The 14763-nt window shown below is 50.4% G+C and overlaps 1 protein-coding gene across 10 annotated transcripts in view; it reads right to left on the bottom strand.

Annotated features, from left to right (window-relative positions):
• The window catches only part of CMIP (c-Maf inducing protein), a 266083-nt gene that overhangs the window by 46947 nt on the left and 204373 nt on the right, over positions 1-14763 (bottom strand). For 9 of the 10 annotated variants that reach the window (XM_015126693.3, XM_077986955.1, XM_077986958.1 and 6 more), the window contains 4 exons: positions 12077-12238; positions 6637-6678; positions 3482-3544; positions 1-81 (listed from right to left, as the gene is read on the bottom strand). In XM_015126693.3, the coding sequence (XP_014982179.1) occupies positions 1-81; positions 3482-3544; positions 6637-6678; positions 12077-12238 (348 nt within the window). Of the gene's footprint in view, positions 82-3481; positions 3545-6636; positions 6679-12076; positions 12239-13059; positions 13126-14763 lie in introns of those variants that run through there. The other variant, XM_015126694.3, reaches the window with a different exon arrangement.

The raw sequence follows: 14763 nt of genomic DNA, 5'->3' as shown, positions 1-14763 counted from the left end.
CATGTTATGCTTGAGGATTCGCTGCACCACAGGGGTGAACACCTCGATGACTACCATGGACCGGGGCCGCTCTCTGCAGTGCTGGGGAGAGAGTAGGGTACAGTTACCGTGGGCCTAAGAATGTTCCGACCACAGCCCAGGGCTGCTAGCAGGGCTAGAGACAGTGAGCCCAGCTGTGGGTGCCTGGGTTCCCTTGATGAACACCGTTGCACCGTTTTCTAAAAATGAGATTATTTTGGAGGGGGGGGCCAGCTCTAGGTTCAGAGCGGAATGGAGAGGAAGGTAGAGAGCTTTCCCAGACACCCCCTCCTCCGGCATGCACGGCCTCCCCAACTATCACTGCACATGTTCCTATTAAGGATGGGGTGGGGGTGTTCCAGGCCCAGAAACGTACCCTGGGCACTCAGGCCAGCGGGCATGTGGGGCACTGGAAAAAGAATCCTGGTGGAGAGACAGGGCCCAAGAGGACAACACAATCCTGTTTCCCTTTCCTGTCCCCTGATGCACACACAGAGGACTCCCTGGGCAGGGGGTAAAGTGCACCACGGTCCCCTTTCCTCCCAGGTGCCTGCGTTTCCACCTCACAAGCTGGTCTCATTGGTGGACACAGCCCACGCCTCCCCAAAGGACCGTGCAGTGTAACAAATGTAGCACGTACACCCTGTGGGGTATTTGTTACAATGGATAACCCCACACTGACACATCATTGTTACCCAGAGTCCACAGGTGACTTTAGGGTTCACTCTTGGTGCTGTGCGTTCTGGGTGTTTAGACAAATGTCTGATGTCCTGGAGCCACCATTGTAATATCATAGGAAGTCGTTTCACTCAATAAAAATCCTCTGTCCTCAGCCAATTCATCCTTCCCTCTCCCCAACCCCTGGCAACCGCCAATCTTTTTACTGTCTGTATAATTTTGCTTTTCCCAGAATGTCCTGTAGTTGGAATCATGCAGTGTGCAGCCTCTTCAGATGGGCTCCTCTCACTTACTCACATGCATTTAAAATTCCCCCTTTCTCTTCGTGGTCTACTAGCTTGTTTCTTTTTAGCTGAGTAACACTCCATTGTCTGGGCATTCCACAGTTTATTTACCCATTCACCTACTGGAAGGCATCTTGGGTGCTTCCAGGTTCTCGCAGTCATGAATACAGCTGCTGTAACATCTACATGTAGATGTTTGTGTGGACAGGTGTGTTGAACTCATTTGAGGAAATACCTAGGAGTGCCATAGCCTTAAAAGTTTTTTCTTTTTTTGGAGTTAAAAAGGTAGATGAGATGAGAGCTTTTGTTTGCTTTTTGTTTGATTTTGACCTTAAAGCTTGAGACTGTTTCAGATGGTACACATAGGCGTCCTGACATGGTCCTTATTTAACATATAATGAGACTTTTGTAAAGCTAAGATTCTGCATGTGTGGTCTGAAAGACCTTGGAAATTGGGTATGATAATACCAGGGCTTTGGCATCTGAACACCAGGGTGTTGAAAATTCTGTGACTCTTCAGTTGGTGGCTTTAGCACTCGGGTGGCAGTCTGCAGGCCCAATTCATCACCAGCGTGGCGTTTTGTTTTTCAGATTGGAAAGGAAGCCCTTCACAGGCTGTGCAGACAAGGCCCGGCCCCTCCCTCGTGTCCTGCACACATTTATCACCCACCCGGCCCCTGGATGAGGATGCTGGACCTGGGGTAAGAGAAATCAGGGCTCCCCTGAGAAAGCAAGATGAATAAACTTTCCTCAGATCTCGGAATTTGGCAGGAGGTTGGCAGAGCAGACGCAGCGCGGGAGGCTTTGGTCCCCTCAAGCTCTCCTCTCTGGGCTCCAACTCCCAGAGGGAAAACAGCCAAAGCAGCATCCCACGTGGCTGGGACCCCCCCTCCAAAAGGCAGACGGCCCTCTTTGAAACACCCACAAGGGATTATAGCAAAGAATGCCAAAAAGGATAACTTTTTCTACCTCACCCTTTTCCAAACTGTGCTACCAGGAACGCTGAGGTAAGAAACACAGTGAGACAAGTGAAGCCTCAGGTAGGAAACACAGTGAGGCAAGTGTATCTTGTTCTACAACAAATATCCAGTGTTCTAGAACCAGAGTTTAGAATCATGAGATCTGGGAGAATTCCTAAGCTTGAGAGGCAAGCATGGGGCAGGTTTGGGTTAAACTGGACAGGAGATGGAGGAGGTGACCTTCGGTGACAGGCAGAGGAGCAGCTAGCTGTTCTCTCAGGATACTGGGTTATTTAACTCCACTCTGCTGGGGCATGATACCCATGAGGCCCAGGGGCAGAGAAGGCCCTCGTGTGCCCCGAGGAGCCCGGGGCCTGTGTGTATCCACACCTGTACACACACACACACGCTCGTGGGCATTCACTCCTTGAGCCCGAGGGCACACATTGCACATGCCGACATTAAGGATAGGGGTAGAGGTTGTTCCAGGCCCTGACAAGTACCCTGGGCACTCAGACCAGCAGGTGTGTGGGTCGCTAGAAAAGGAATCCTGATAGGGAGGCAGACTCCAGGAGGACAACAGAATCTTGTCTCCCTTTCAAAGCTCCTATCCCCTGACACACACAGCCGGGGGCGGGCAAGGGAAATCAAGAGCACCACAGTCCCATTTCCTCCCAGGGGCCTGCTGTTCCACCCCACAGGCGGGTCCCACTGCTGTACACAGCCCACACCTCTCCAAAGGACAGCGGGTGACCTCGGCAGGAGGCAGGTAATGGGAGCGTGGAGGGATGAGGACCAGCTGAGCAGGGCAGCAGGGGTATGACAGGGGAGCGCTGAGAACATGTCTTTCCAACGACATACAATTATTACACTAAAAAAAACCACACACAGCAAAGAACAAAACAGGTTTGTGTGCTGGTTCGGCCTGAGCCGAGAAGATGTGCTCTGGGAATGAGAAATGTCTGCTCCCTGATGTGCCCTGGGCATGTCCTATGTGAAGCCCACTGCAAGGCTGGTGCCGGGTGCCTGACAGTGGATGCCCTGCTCCACGGCTCCTCTAAGCTAACCTGGAGCACCATGCTGCCTCCCATGTTCAGGGAAAGCCCCACAGCCGCACCCCACCGTGGGCCAGCCACTGCGCAGAGGAACCTTGGCTAATAATAACCCAGCTCTGACGTCAGGAGCCCAGGAAATCTGCAGCAACCTGTCTCCCAGGACAGCCGGGAAGTGATTCCAAGAAAAAGCAAGATGTTCCCCCTCTGACTGTTTGTCACCTGTCTGGCAGAGAGGTGGGTGTAACCCTAAGGATGGGTACCTGGCGCAGAGAGGTGGGTGTAACCCTAAGGATGGGTACCTGGCGCAGAGAGGTGGGTGTAACCCTAAGGATGGGTGCCTGGCATGCCCTCCGCCTGTGTCTGGGACCATGGCCCAAGACTGTGGGGCCCAGGTTTTCGGCCTTTCTGTGCAAACCCGATCCCCAGTGTGCACACACCGAGGGAGGTAGCCCCCTGCAGCCAGAGCCCCAGCTCAGCAATCCCATACCTTGCAAAAGAATTCACAGAGATCTGGTGGTGGGTGGTTGTTTTCCAGCAAAGGAGCGATTGCCTGAAACACAACAAACAAGGATCAGGAACTGTGGGGTAGACAGCCACGAAAAGACTTCGAACAATCTCCAGGCCATATTGTGAAGAGAGAAAAATAAATCCAGGGCGACACACCGTGCATCACATCATTCACATTAAAAGCAAAAAAAAATAAAAAAATAAAAAACCCCAAACCCAAAAAATCCACAACCATATCTGTCTGTGTGGGTTTGTCACCACCTGAAAACAAGATGTTACTGCAGAGGGCACTGGGATGGGATGACATCCTCTTTTCCTGATGAAAACATACTCATACTCATGAAATACTTGCAAAATTGGCCAGGCACAGTGGCTCACGCCTGTAATCCCAGTACTTTGGGAGGCCAAGGCGGTAGATCACTTGAGGTCAGGAATTCAAGACCACTCTGACCAACATGGTGAAACTCCGTCTCTACCAAAAATACAAAAATTAGCCAGGCGTGGTGGCGCACCCCTGTAATCCCAGCTACTCAGGAGGTTGAGGCAGGAGAATCACTTGAACTCAGGAGGTGGCGTTGCAGTGAGCCGAGATCGCATCACTGCACTCTAGCCTGGGCGACAGAGAGACTCTGTCTCAAAAAAAAAAAAAAAAGAAAGAAAGAAAGAAAAGAAAAAAAGAAATACTTGCAAAATGATATTTTAAATAAAATTAAAAGTTCTATCACAGCTAGTATGGCTGGGGTCGGGGTCTGAACTTGATTCTAAACTTGAACCTAGATTCAGCTTTAAGCCCACGTTCTTCACCACCATGGTGAGAGCCTTCCATAGTGAGCCGGATCACAGCTGGGGTTTGGACTCCTGGTCCAAGACCAACAACAGTTACTATTGCCTGGCCAATGGAATGAATAAAACCAACTCAAGCTATGGTAGAAAAATTAGTGCATTAAAAAACTACCAAGCACATGGGAGAAGACTAATTGCCAGTAGGGCAAATAAGAGGATGTAACTGTTGGAATGAAAGGAGGCTCCAGAAGTCGTCACAATAATGACAACAGCAATAGTAATAAAAGAATGCTGGAAGGGGAGGCTGTAAAACGCAGGGGTGAGGGTCAGACCCTCAGATCAAATTCTTTCCTGTTCTCAGGCACTCCTGCTGAGCCGGGAAGCTCAACCCGACCCAACTAAGGGTTCAGTTCAGCCATATTAGCTGGATAAATGCAGCCTGGATTTCTCGGATCAAAATTTCTTTCCCAGGATTGCCCTGAATGCAAGCCCTTGTCCTCCATCCAGGGCTTCCAGGCACCCAGTGGGACCCACAGGTGTTGCTGGCAGGGAGAGGAAGCAGTACCTCCTTCTGGTTCTGCAGAGGAAGCAGTACCTCCTTCTGGTTCCCATCTTACCACTTTGCCTTTGCACATGGAAGTCCCCCTGCCTGGAACGCCTTCCCCAGCTTGCTCCGTTTACCTGACATTTTCCTATCTCTCCTTTAAGATTCAGCTTGGTCACCTCCTCCTGGAAGTCCTCCATCATCATCCTCCCAGTACCCTCCCTGACACAGGTTAAGTACCTATCCTCTGCACCCCCACTAACACCCAGAACAAACCTCAGCCCTTGGCTATGTTATTTTTGTATTATCTGTTGACTCGCCAGGTTCTCTCAGCATACATTCAATCCTCAATGCCGGCCTCATGTCTCGTCCAGCTCTCTATCTGTGGGACAGAGTTAGTGTCTGGCACATAGTTAAACTCACATGCTCAGCAAAGTATGTTAAATGAATGGATGAACTGATACTATGCTGGAAAAAGGTGGTGGTGAGTGACTGGGGGTGCCCAGGTTGACGTGTTCTCCTGTTCTGGCAAGAGAAGGCAAGGGATAGTCAGGGTGAGAGCATGGAGAAAACCTCTATACTGTTAGCAAACACCCACTGGGGGCCGACTATGTGCCAGACACTGGAGGTGACAGCAAAGGCAGAAGCTGCTGCCTTGACTCTCTACAATCAAAGGCCTGAGGTCCACCTCATTTTGTGCATACCATAACCAGCCTGGCTTGCCAGGGCCGACTGAGTGGGTCCCTTAAGGCCTCGATTCGGCTAAAGAAGTCTGAGGGGCCTAGTGACTGAGGCTGCTCTTCTTCTGTACCTTGCACCCAGGAGACATCCCAGGCCGCTTAGTTCCAAGGTCCCCTCCTGGGCACAAAAGGCTCTGCCTCTTGCTTCTATTTCATCTCCCATCCGCCTGCTTCTCATTTCCTTATGCTTTATGCTCCAGAAATGCTGAAGCTTCCAGAACGCACCACGTTGCTTTAAATCTTTGTGCCCTTGCACATTGTTTCTTCTCTCTGGGATGTTTTTATCCTGTTTTGCCACCTGGAAAACTCCTATTGATCCTTCAAAACCCAGCTCAGATATCACTACCTCCAGGAAGCTCTCTGGCTCCTTTCCCAGGGGAGTTTATCACTCTACTTACTCTCTGCACTCAATGTCTCTGTGTTTTGCGGTGATCACTTTTGTCTTCTTACAATAGATGACGAACTCCTTGGGGACTAGGTTATCTGAATTCAAATACACAGCACGGTGCTGACCATCTAGCAGGTGCGATTTCATTGCTTTCTTCTCTCAAGTGAGAGTTAGGTTTCGTAGCTAAAAGTCATCCAGGAAGATATTTTACCTCAAAAATGCTTACGTCATGGTAGAGTCCCAGAAAATAGCATCTCACTTTATGTATCACAGGGAATTAAATCCAAGTTCTATTTGTGGATTAATTGGCAGACATGTCCTGGGGCAAGAAAGAGGACGTTTACCTTTCAGCTAATGGGGTGATGCCTCCGAATAAATTATACGGTCTCTGCCATCTCCTGCCTTCAACTCCCTAGGCAGACTCAGGAAGGAGGAGGCGATTATGATACATTTGCTACAAACCTCAAAGACAGATAATTACACTCCCTCTCCCATCAACTGGGGCTCTGAAATGTGCAAAGGCAGAGGGAGATGCGACCAGCTTGCTAGAAAAGACAAAATGGAGCAAGGCCAGATGCTGGTGGATTACGCAGGCGCCAGAATTACCCCAAACCAGGAAAAGGGTTGTAGGCTCCAGGAGGCGGAGGTGGGTGGAGGGTGCGTGTTCGAGAGGAACTTACCACAATGATGTTTTCATGCTCCTGGGTGGTCAAGTTTGTGTTCTAAAGGATTGAAGGGAGACAGCAGGAGGAAAAGAAAACAAAAGAAAATTGAGAAAACGAGCATTTGGATTTCAAGATCCACAGTTTTAAAACATCTTCAGCGTCACAGACCAACTGTCACCATAATTTTTTCTTAATTAAACAGATCTGAACACCCTCATAGACAAGGTCGGGAAAGGGGAAAAAGTATGGTTTCGGGGCAGGGAGAACTGAGTTCTTGTCCCTGTTTCAGGGCTTGAGTTATGTGACCTTGAGTGAGTCGAGTCTGGGGGAGACTCAGTTTCTGCTTTGGTAAACGGGGTTTCCAGTAACCTCATTAGGCTGTTGGGAGAGGATCTGGTCCTTGTCAAAGTGAAACTGCTTAGAAGCCAGAGGGCAGGTTCATAATAAGTATGTAAAGAAACAGACCTTTTAAGAGTCCTAATGCTGTGGCAGGCAGCCTTTTAGGAGTAACACGTATATGATTTCAGTGTTTCTCAAACTCAGTTCCCAAGGAACACAAAGTTCTGTGAGTGGGCCTGAGATGTTTTAGCTGAATTCAAATTCTAGCAACTGACTTGCAAAAACGTAATTAGGTTGAATGGATTACATCTGCTGAAATTTTAGGGGTCCTGTTTCCTTCCCAATCTGGACTTTTCTTAAATAATTGGTAACCGTTACAGGTTGAACATCCCTTACTGAAATGCTTGGGAACATGTGTTTTGGATTTCCATTTTTTAAAAAATTTTGGAATATCTGCATTATACTTAACCAGTCGAGCATCCTAGTCCGAGAATCCAAAACCTGAAACTCTCCAATGAGCATTTCCTTTGAGTGTCATGTTGATGCTCAGAAAGTTTTGGACTTTGGGCCAGGAATGGTGGTTCACAACTGTAATCCCAGCACTTTGGGAGGCCAAGGAGGGTGGATTGCTCGAGGCCAGCCAGGGGTTCAAGATCAGCTGGCCAACATGGCAAAACCCCGTCTCTACAAAAAATACAAAAATTATCTGGGCATGGTGGTGGGCACTTGTAATCCCTGCTACTCGGGAGGCCGAGGCAGAAGAAACATTTGAACCCAGAAGGCGGAGGCTGCAGTGAGCCGAGATTGTGCCACCACACTCCAGCCTGGGTGACAGAGCGAGACTGTCTCTAAAAAAGAAAGTTTTGGACTTTGGAGCTTTTCAGGTTTCGGGACTAGAGATGCTCGACCTGTGCCGTCATCTGTGAGTACGTGAACAAGGAAAGAGACGGATGTGCCATAAACAAGGAATCACGGGAAAACCCCAAGTGCTCGCCCTTCTTTCTTGCTAGTTTCATGGTGTGTTCGCTTTCCTTGTCTGTTTTGGTGGACACACAGTGGTGCCGATTCGTATTTCCTAACAGAGCCACATTGGCTGCTTGTAAAGAGACCCCTCATTTGAACAGTGTTGGCAAGATCGATTGTTCTGGTTCTAGACAGAGTCCCATGGCTCCCACCACCTAGACAGGCTTAAGACATATGGGGGTGTCTAATATGTTGACAGCAGCCAAGGCAAAAGAAAAGCTCGCGAGCTATGAATTGGCTTTTGCCCAATAAACTGGCTTCCCGAGGGCTGCGGGAGACCGTGAAGCCGGGTCAGCGTCTGAACAACACGAGTCTCTACAGGTCCCTATGAGACGTCCTGACCTAGGTGAGGCCAGACCCAAGACACCTAGACTCCAGGCATGTGAAAGGATGTTTTTTGGATTTGAACACCCTTTTTTCTCTAGTGGATATGAGTGGAGTTTGAGCAGCCTGTTTATGGCAGATTATTAGCTATCAGTCATTTTTCAGCCTGGGGGAGAAGCCTGGCCTTGGTCTCTCGTTATGACTGCTGATGAGCTCTCTATGCCTCAGGCACTGTGTAAGAGCTTTGTTTTGCTCATGCCACCAATTTCTTTTGATTATGACAGGTTCTCTACTACCCCATTGACTGATCAGCTGCCTGAGACTGACGGGATGCAGTGACTAGCAGGTGCAGGGTAATATGGGGTGGAGTGAGGATATGAACCCGTCTGTCCTGACTCCAAAGTCTATATTTCCTGCCACTGAGCTACAGTGCTCCACCACCCATTCAAGAGGCACTTCCTTATTTTGGGCTGCCAAGGGCAGCTCGACACATCCATCCCTCGCCCCCACCCACACACCTTTTCAGGAAGGCTTTGGTGACCATGGACACTACTTCCTTTGTCCCAGTCACAGGGCAGCCCATGCATTCTACAGGGAGCCCTCTCTCCACCAGGGCCATTTTACACCCCCGGTAGAGCATGTCCACTAATAGCCGCTGCATTAGAGGGAACACCTGACTCTCAAGCTAAGTGGCCACTCTACATATAACTCAACAGAGGCCTGGGAGGGTGGGGACAGCCAGCTTTGCTTTGCTGGTGGACAGACAGTTCTTTCTCAGAACTGTTTTGCATCCTTAACAGTTCCCTCCACGATGCCCCTCTGCCTGCTCCCTCTTGATCCTTCCACTTTCTAGTCGGTGTGGTGATGCCTGGAACCTCTCCAGAGGAGGCCTTGCAAACAACTTCAGTAAACAGAACAGAGAAAGAACCCAGCCCCAAAACAGGGCACGGAGGTCGAAGGCAGGTGTTTGTTTTTCCAGCTACTAGCTCCAGACACCTGGCTGAGGGCGCTTACGGGGTTCAGACCACAGCCATCCTTTATGACAGTGAAAAGGTGGCCCTGTATCAAAGGCCCTTGCACGTTAGGCACAGTGCCAAGCCCTTCATGTGGATGAGAGCATCTCATCCTCCGTCCTATGAAATGGGTACTCATCTCAGACCCAATTTACAGAAAACAACTGGGCACAGAGAGGCCTAGCAACTTGTCCAAGGTCACTCAGCTACTGAGCGCAGGACAAGGTCCTTCCGACCCCACAACACGCACTCTTAATCTACACAGTCACATACTTGCCAAAAAGTCTCTACCAACCCAGGTTTAGGACACATTTATGTGCAGGGGCATAAGCTTCACCATTGGGCAGACCCGGGTGAGGGTCCTGGCCTAACACTTATCTGAATGGCCCCGTGTAAGCTACTTAACCTCTCGGCACCCCTGGTTACTCCTCTATAGTATTTTAATACTTACCTTGCAGGGTCCTTGCGAGAAACTGGGGAGGTCTAAGGGTCATCAAACTCACCACTGCAGAGTATGCATGAGTGGATGCTGGGTCAGGCAGCCTGGGCTGGAGTCCCAGCTCTGTCCCTCATGAAATGTCAGCTCTCTTCAGTAACGTAGGGTGAGTAATGCTGACTCCTTGCCTGACACAGTAGCTTCAAAGCACATGGAAACTTCTTCCATTTTCCTACTTTAAGTATCTTTATTCCTCCATCCTAGCACTTAGGGGTCAGCTGCCTTTGAGATTTTTACTTTGAAGCACCCTCAGCCAGGTGTCTGGAGCTAGGTGTGGTGGCTCAAGCCTATAATCCCAGCACTTTGGGAGGCCAAGGTGAGAGGATCGCTTGAGCCCAGGAGTATGAGACCAACCTGGGCAACACAGTGAGACCCCATTGGTAATTAAAAAAAAAAAAAAAGCCCAAGGAGGGATGTGAAGGCCAACAGGCATGCGGTCACCTGAAGCACATCTGAGAGGGGAAAAAAATCTTGCCCAAGGCAGGCAACATGGCACGTCTGCTGCCCTCATCACTGCCCTGATTTAAAAAGGGTGTGGTGGTGGTCGAGCCTGGTGGGGCTGAAGTGGTGGCCAAGTTGGTCTCAAAAGCACTTGGCAACTCTAAGGTGGAGCTTCTAGCTCCATTACAAACTTGCCATGTGAGTTGAATAGGTCACTCAGTATCACTGGGCCTCAGTTTCCTCATCTGCAAAGTGAAGACAGAAAGGACCACCTTTCAGAGAGAATGAGTTTTAAAAGAGAAGCTGTCTCACTTTGGGAGGCCAAGGCAGATGGATCATTTGAGGTCAGGAGTTCAAGACCAGCCTGGTCAACATGGTGAAACCTTGTCGCTACTAAAAATACAAAAAATTAGCTGGGTATGGTGGCACACGCCTGTAATCTCAGCTACTTGGGAGGCTGTGGCAGAAGAACTGCTTGAACCCAGGAGGCGGAGGGTGCAGTGAGCTGTCACACCACTGCACTCCAGCTTGGGTGGCACCCGGCACCTGCCCGGCTTACTACAGGTGAGCAGGGACTCCTTCTCCAGATGAGAAGTCTGCAGTTAGGGCTGGACATCTGGCACCCGGCCTCAGAATTCCAGCCACTCTGTGATTCATTTCCCAGCCTGGGTTTTCACTCCTCTTGGAACGATGCTGGTCTCCCAAGTGAGGACACCACCTCTGACCTCTGTCTCCCTGCCTGAGACTGTCACTGCCACCTACTTTCTACCTCCCACGCCGCCTCCTCCCAGAATGAGGGGCCTTCTCTACTCCGCAGACACAGAGGGCTGGTGACAGGCTCCTGTCCCAGGGCAGTGGCCAGAGAGGGGAGGGCTCCAGGAAGCCGGGCACTTGCATGGGAGCTTGATGGGGGTGACTCAGGAACCGGGGGTGCCACTGTCAGGGGAGGGGGACAGAAGCATCACTCTGGTGGCCGTGCACAGTTTAAATCAGGAGTCATCAACTCCAGTGTTCCCAGAGGGCCAGGTGAGCAAATAAACGAGAGCAGTATTAATATTTGTAAAGCACCTAGAATAGCATCTGAAACAGAGACAACAGAAAGCAGCACATTTCCGAAGCGCCTTCTGCCTAACCAGCAGCGGGACAGACTCGCTGATGAGTTTTATTGTTCACTGCCTGTCTCCCCTGCCGGGACACAAGCTCCAGGGGGGTAGGGGCTTGTCTTTGCTTGAATTCCCAGATGGTGCCTGGCACAAAGTACACATTCAACATGCGGGGAGGCCAGCAAAGCAGATGGCACAGGAAGCCCAGCCGACAGGTAGCACCAGGTAGCGCCAGCTGCAAACCGCGGCTGGATTTTCTGATTGTTTTTAAAGAGAACCTGGAAATTCTCAGTGTATTGTGAAATATCCTAATTTTTAAAATGGTGTTTAAATTAAACAAAGCACATCTACAGGCTTTGTGGGGTGACGAGGGCAGAAAGCTAAGTCCCCCTGGACCCGTGAAGCTCATGTGGGCCACTGCTGGGGGAAGAGAGAGATGGAGCTGGGACTACCGGCCCCCACTGTACGGGGCAACACCTCCTCTTCCGTGCTACAATCCCCAGACAGCACAGCTGGAAGCAGCTGGGGCAAGCCTCCCTCACCAACTCCCACACATGGCTGGGTGGGCAACTGCTCACCTCCCTCGGCAGCAGCGTGACAACACAGCCCACATGGAGCTCTGCCTGCGCGTGCTGCTTGGCGGGGAGCCGGTGATCGGCGGTGATCGGCGGAGGGAAAGGCAAACAACGTAAAGGGGTCTGGAGGGAGGGGTTTACCTCTGAGAGCAGTTTCGAGACGATTTCCAGTGGGGCCTGGTTGATGGAGTCGTCCTGCAGGGGGGATGTCAGGGCCATGTCCACCAGGGTCCGGATCTCTTTCAACACAACTTCCCAGCGGCTTGGGTTACTCAGCACTTTCTTATATTTGTAAATCTTTTTCTGGTTGAAAGAGATAAAGAGACAGCAACACGTTACTCATGTCAGGAGGGCAGAAGATGGAAGACAATCAAAGAATCAGGTGGGTTAGGGTGAAGAGGCCCTGAGAAACTGCCAACTTGGCCCGGTCCCCGTTTATAAGGAAACTGACACCCCGAGAGAGGAAGGCTCTCGTTCAAAGCCACAGGGTGCGTTTGCAGCCAGGCCTCCTGACACTAGAGACCCATTTCCCACACAGGCTCACTTCAGCCCGATGATAATCCTTGATAGATGACCTTTTTCTCTTTTCCTGTTTTTTGTTTTTGTTTTTGCCAAAAAAAGATGAGGAAACCGAGGTACACAAGAGGTTAGAAAATCTGCCCAAGACTCTAGAGTTGGCAGAGCTGAGACAGAAACATGTGTCCTGACTCTCAAGCCAGTACCCTCACCACCATACTATACTGTCTCCACACAGTTTCCAGTGACTTCAAAAACAAAATGGGGAGATTTCTCTTTTAGATCATATCTTTTGCCAAACTCATTCCCCAAGGATTCAAGTGCAGTAACAGTGGGAATGGTCAGTCCACAAAGGGGCTTTCTCTAAGTTGAAGGCACTGTTTCCGCCTACGCCATTCCCAAGAGGTCGCCTGAAGACAGGTAGTCAGCTAGGAAACATGACAGACAGGATTAAGGCTGGGAATTAAACTCCAGCCAGGTAGGGACTAAACCCAGAATGCTCCCCTGGAAACCTGGCGCTGCCCTCCGCATCCACCTGGCGAGGAAGACCTGGAAACCCGGCGCTGCCCTCCACATCCACCTGGCGAGGAAGAGAAGAGTGCTCTCACCTTCGCTTGGGCTCTGTGTCGAAGCCAGAGAGTGGTTGGGGCAGGGGCTGCCGCCTCCCTGGATTTGAGGCAGGGTTAGTTCCGCCTCTCTGACATCATGGAAACGGAGGCCCTCGGAAGGCGGAGGTCTGGGCCAAGCGCTCCCTCCACCCCCGCCCTGGCTCCTGCCTTTGCAGCTGCCTGCCCCACTGCACCCGGCCTGCCTGAGAGACTTTCTAACTGGATGAACTCCTTCGTTAAGTGCTCTGCTCCTTAGGGAGAGCCTAATTTTAGTATCACCGTGCCAGCAGCCAGCTGGGGTGACATGTCACAATCTCTGAGCCAAAGTCAGAAAGAGGAGGGGGGAGAGGAGGGTCCCTTGCTGACCGCTAAGGCTCAAACAGAAACCTACAAGCTGCCAGAGCCTCCCTGACCACTTAGTTTCTGAGCTAGGAATTATCAAGTGGTCTTGGGATGCACTGCTATCGAGGAAATATTTGGGGGACACATTCCATGCCAAGTTGAACAGTTACTTCTGTCGGTGAGGCACAGTGGTGGGACGGGAGGTGGACCTGAGTTGGAAAGATCTGGTTCTTCCTAGAAAACTTTCACCTTCTGAGCGTCAGGGTCCTGTTCTGTAAGTCAGGCTCGAAAATACCTGTATCTCTTTCAATCTGTAACCCTTACCCATCCTAGACCCATGTGGTCCACTCTATGGAGTCGCATTCAAAAGTAAAGTCCAGCCAAAACAGCCAAGAGTAACAAAAAGGAACGCTGAGACTGCATCTGTCTCTTGAAAAACTGAAGGAGATGAAGTGTAAAACCTAGGCCAATACGGCATCCCATCTTCCTCCTCTCCATTATTTTCCCACACCCCATGATTTTCTGGGGCCTCTGATACACTCATTGCCACTAGTGTTGCCCCCATGAACTCACACCAAGGGCGGTTTTCAGTACCCCCCATCACCCCAGTCTTTCCTGTCATCTCTCCCTTCTCCTCTCTCTGCTCCTTTCTCCTTCTCTCTAGTTCTTTCATCTACCCACCTGCCTACCTTTTTCTCCTCCTTCCAGCACCCTGGTCTTACTGTTCTTTGCCCATTCACCCATTCCACATCAAGAATCAGAAAGAGATCAGCTCTTCTCATAGGCCCAGGAGGGCAAAGGAGGCCAAGGCAGCCCAGCATTCCCCAGGCAGCAGGAGGGGAAAGACCAGAAACATTCCCTTGCCAGCCACTGGAGACCCTTAAAGTACGGGAAGAAACATGACAAGCTGTCGGGGGTGAGTGTACAGTGAAGAGTAAACATGCTGTTGATATTGATGATGGCTGAACTTCATTAATGACAAGACGTACCCAGTCCACTGAGGTGTCTCTGGAACCATAACCAGCCTCCTTCCTAGTTACTGTCAACTGAAGCCGCCCTGTCCTAGTGCTGTGAGCAGGACGTGCTGCCTGAGCAGCACAACGAAATCTGTGCAAAACACAACATGTCTGAAGCAAGAACCCTGCCCGTTCCAGAGGATGAATGCTCCTTTGAGCCTTAGAGTCTGTGGTTTCAGTGTGTACCCAGAGAATTGTTTAATTTTTAAAAGACCATGAAATGATCACACAAAATCCACCATATATCAAGCCCCAAAGCAAACCACAGTGATCCACACCCGTGTCTTCCCACAGCAGACTGCAGATTTGCATGGAGTCTGGGCTCTAAGTGGACTCTTCTGATCAG

The sequence above is a fragment of the Macaca mulatta genome, chromosome 20 (assembly GCF_049350105.2).
Source record: "Macaca mulatta isolate MMU2019108-1 chromosome 20, T2T-MMU8v2.0, whole genome shotgun sequence".
Taxonomy (NCBI): Eukaryota; Metazoa; Chordata; class Mammalia; order Primates; family Cercopithecidae; genus Macaca; species Macaca mulatta.
The sequence above is the reverse complement of the archived record's forward strand: the minus strand, read 5'-3'. Positions and strand labels throughout refer to the sequence as shown.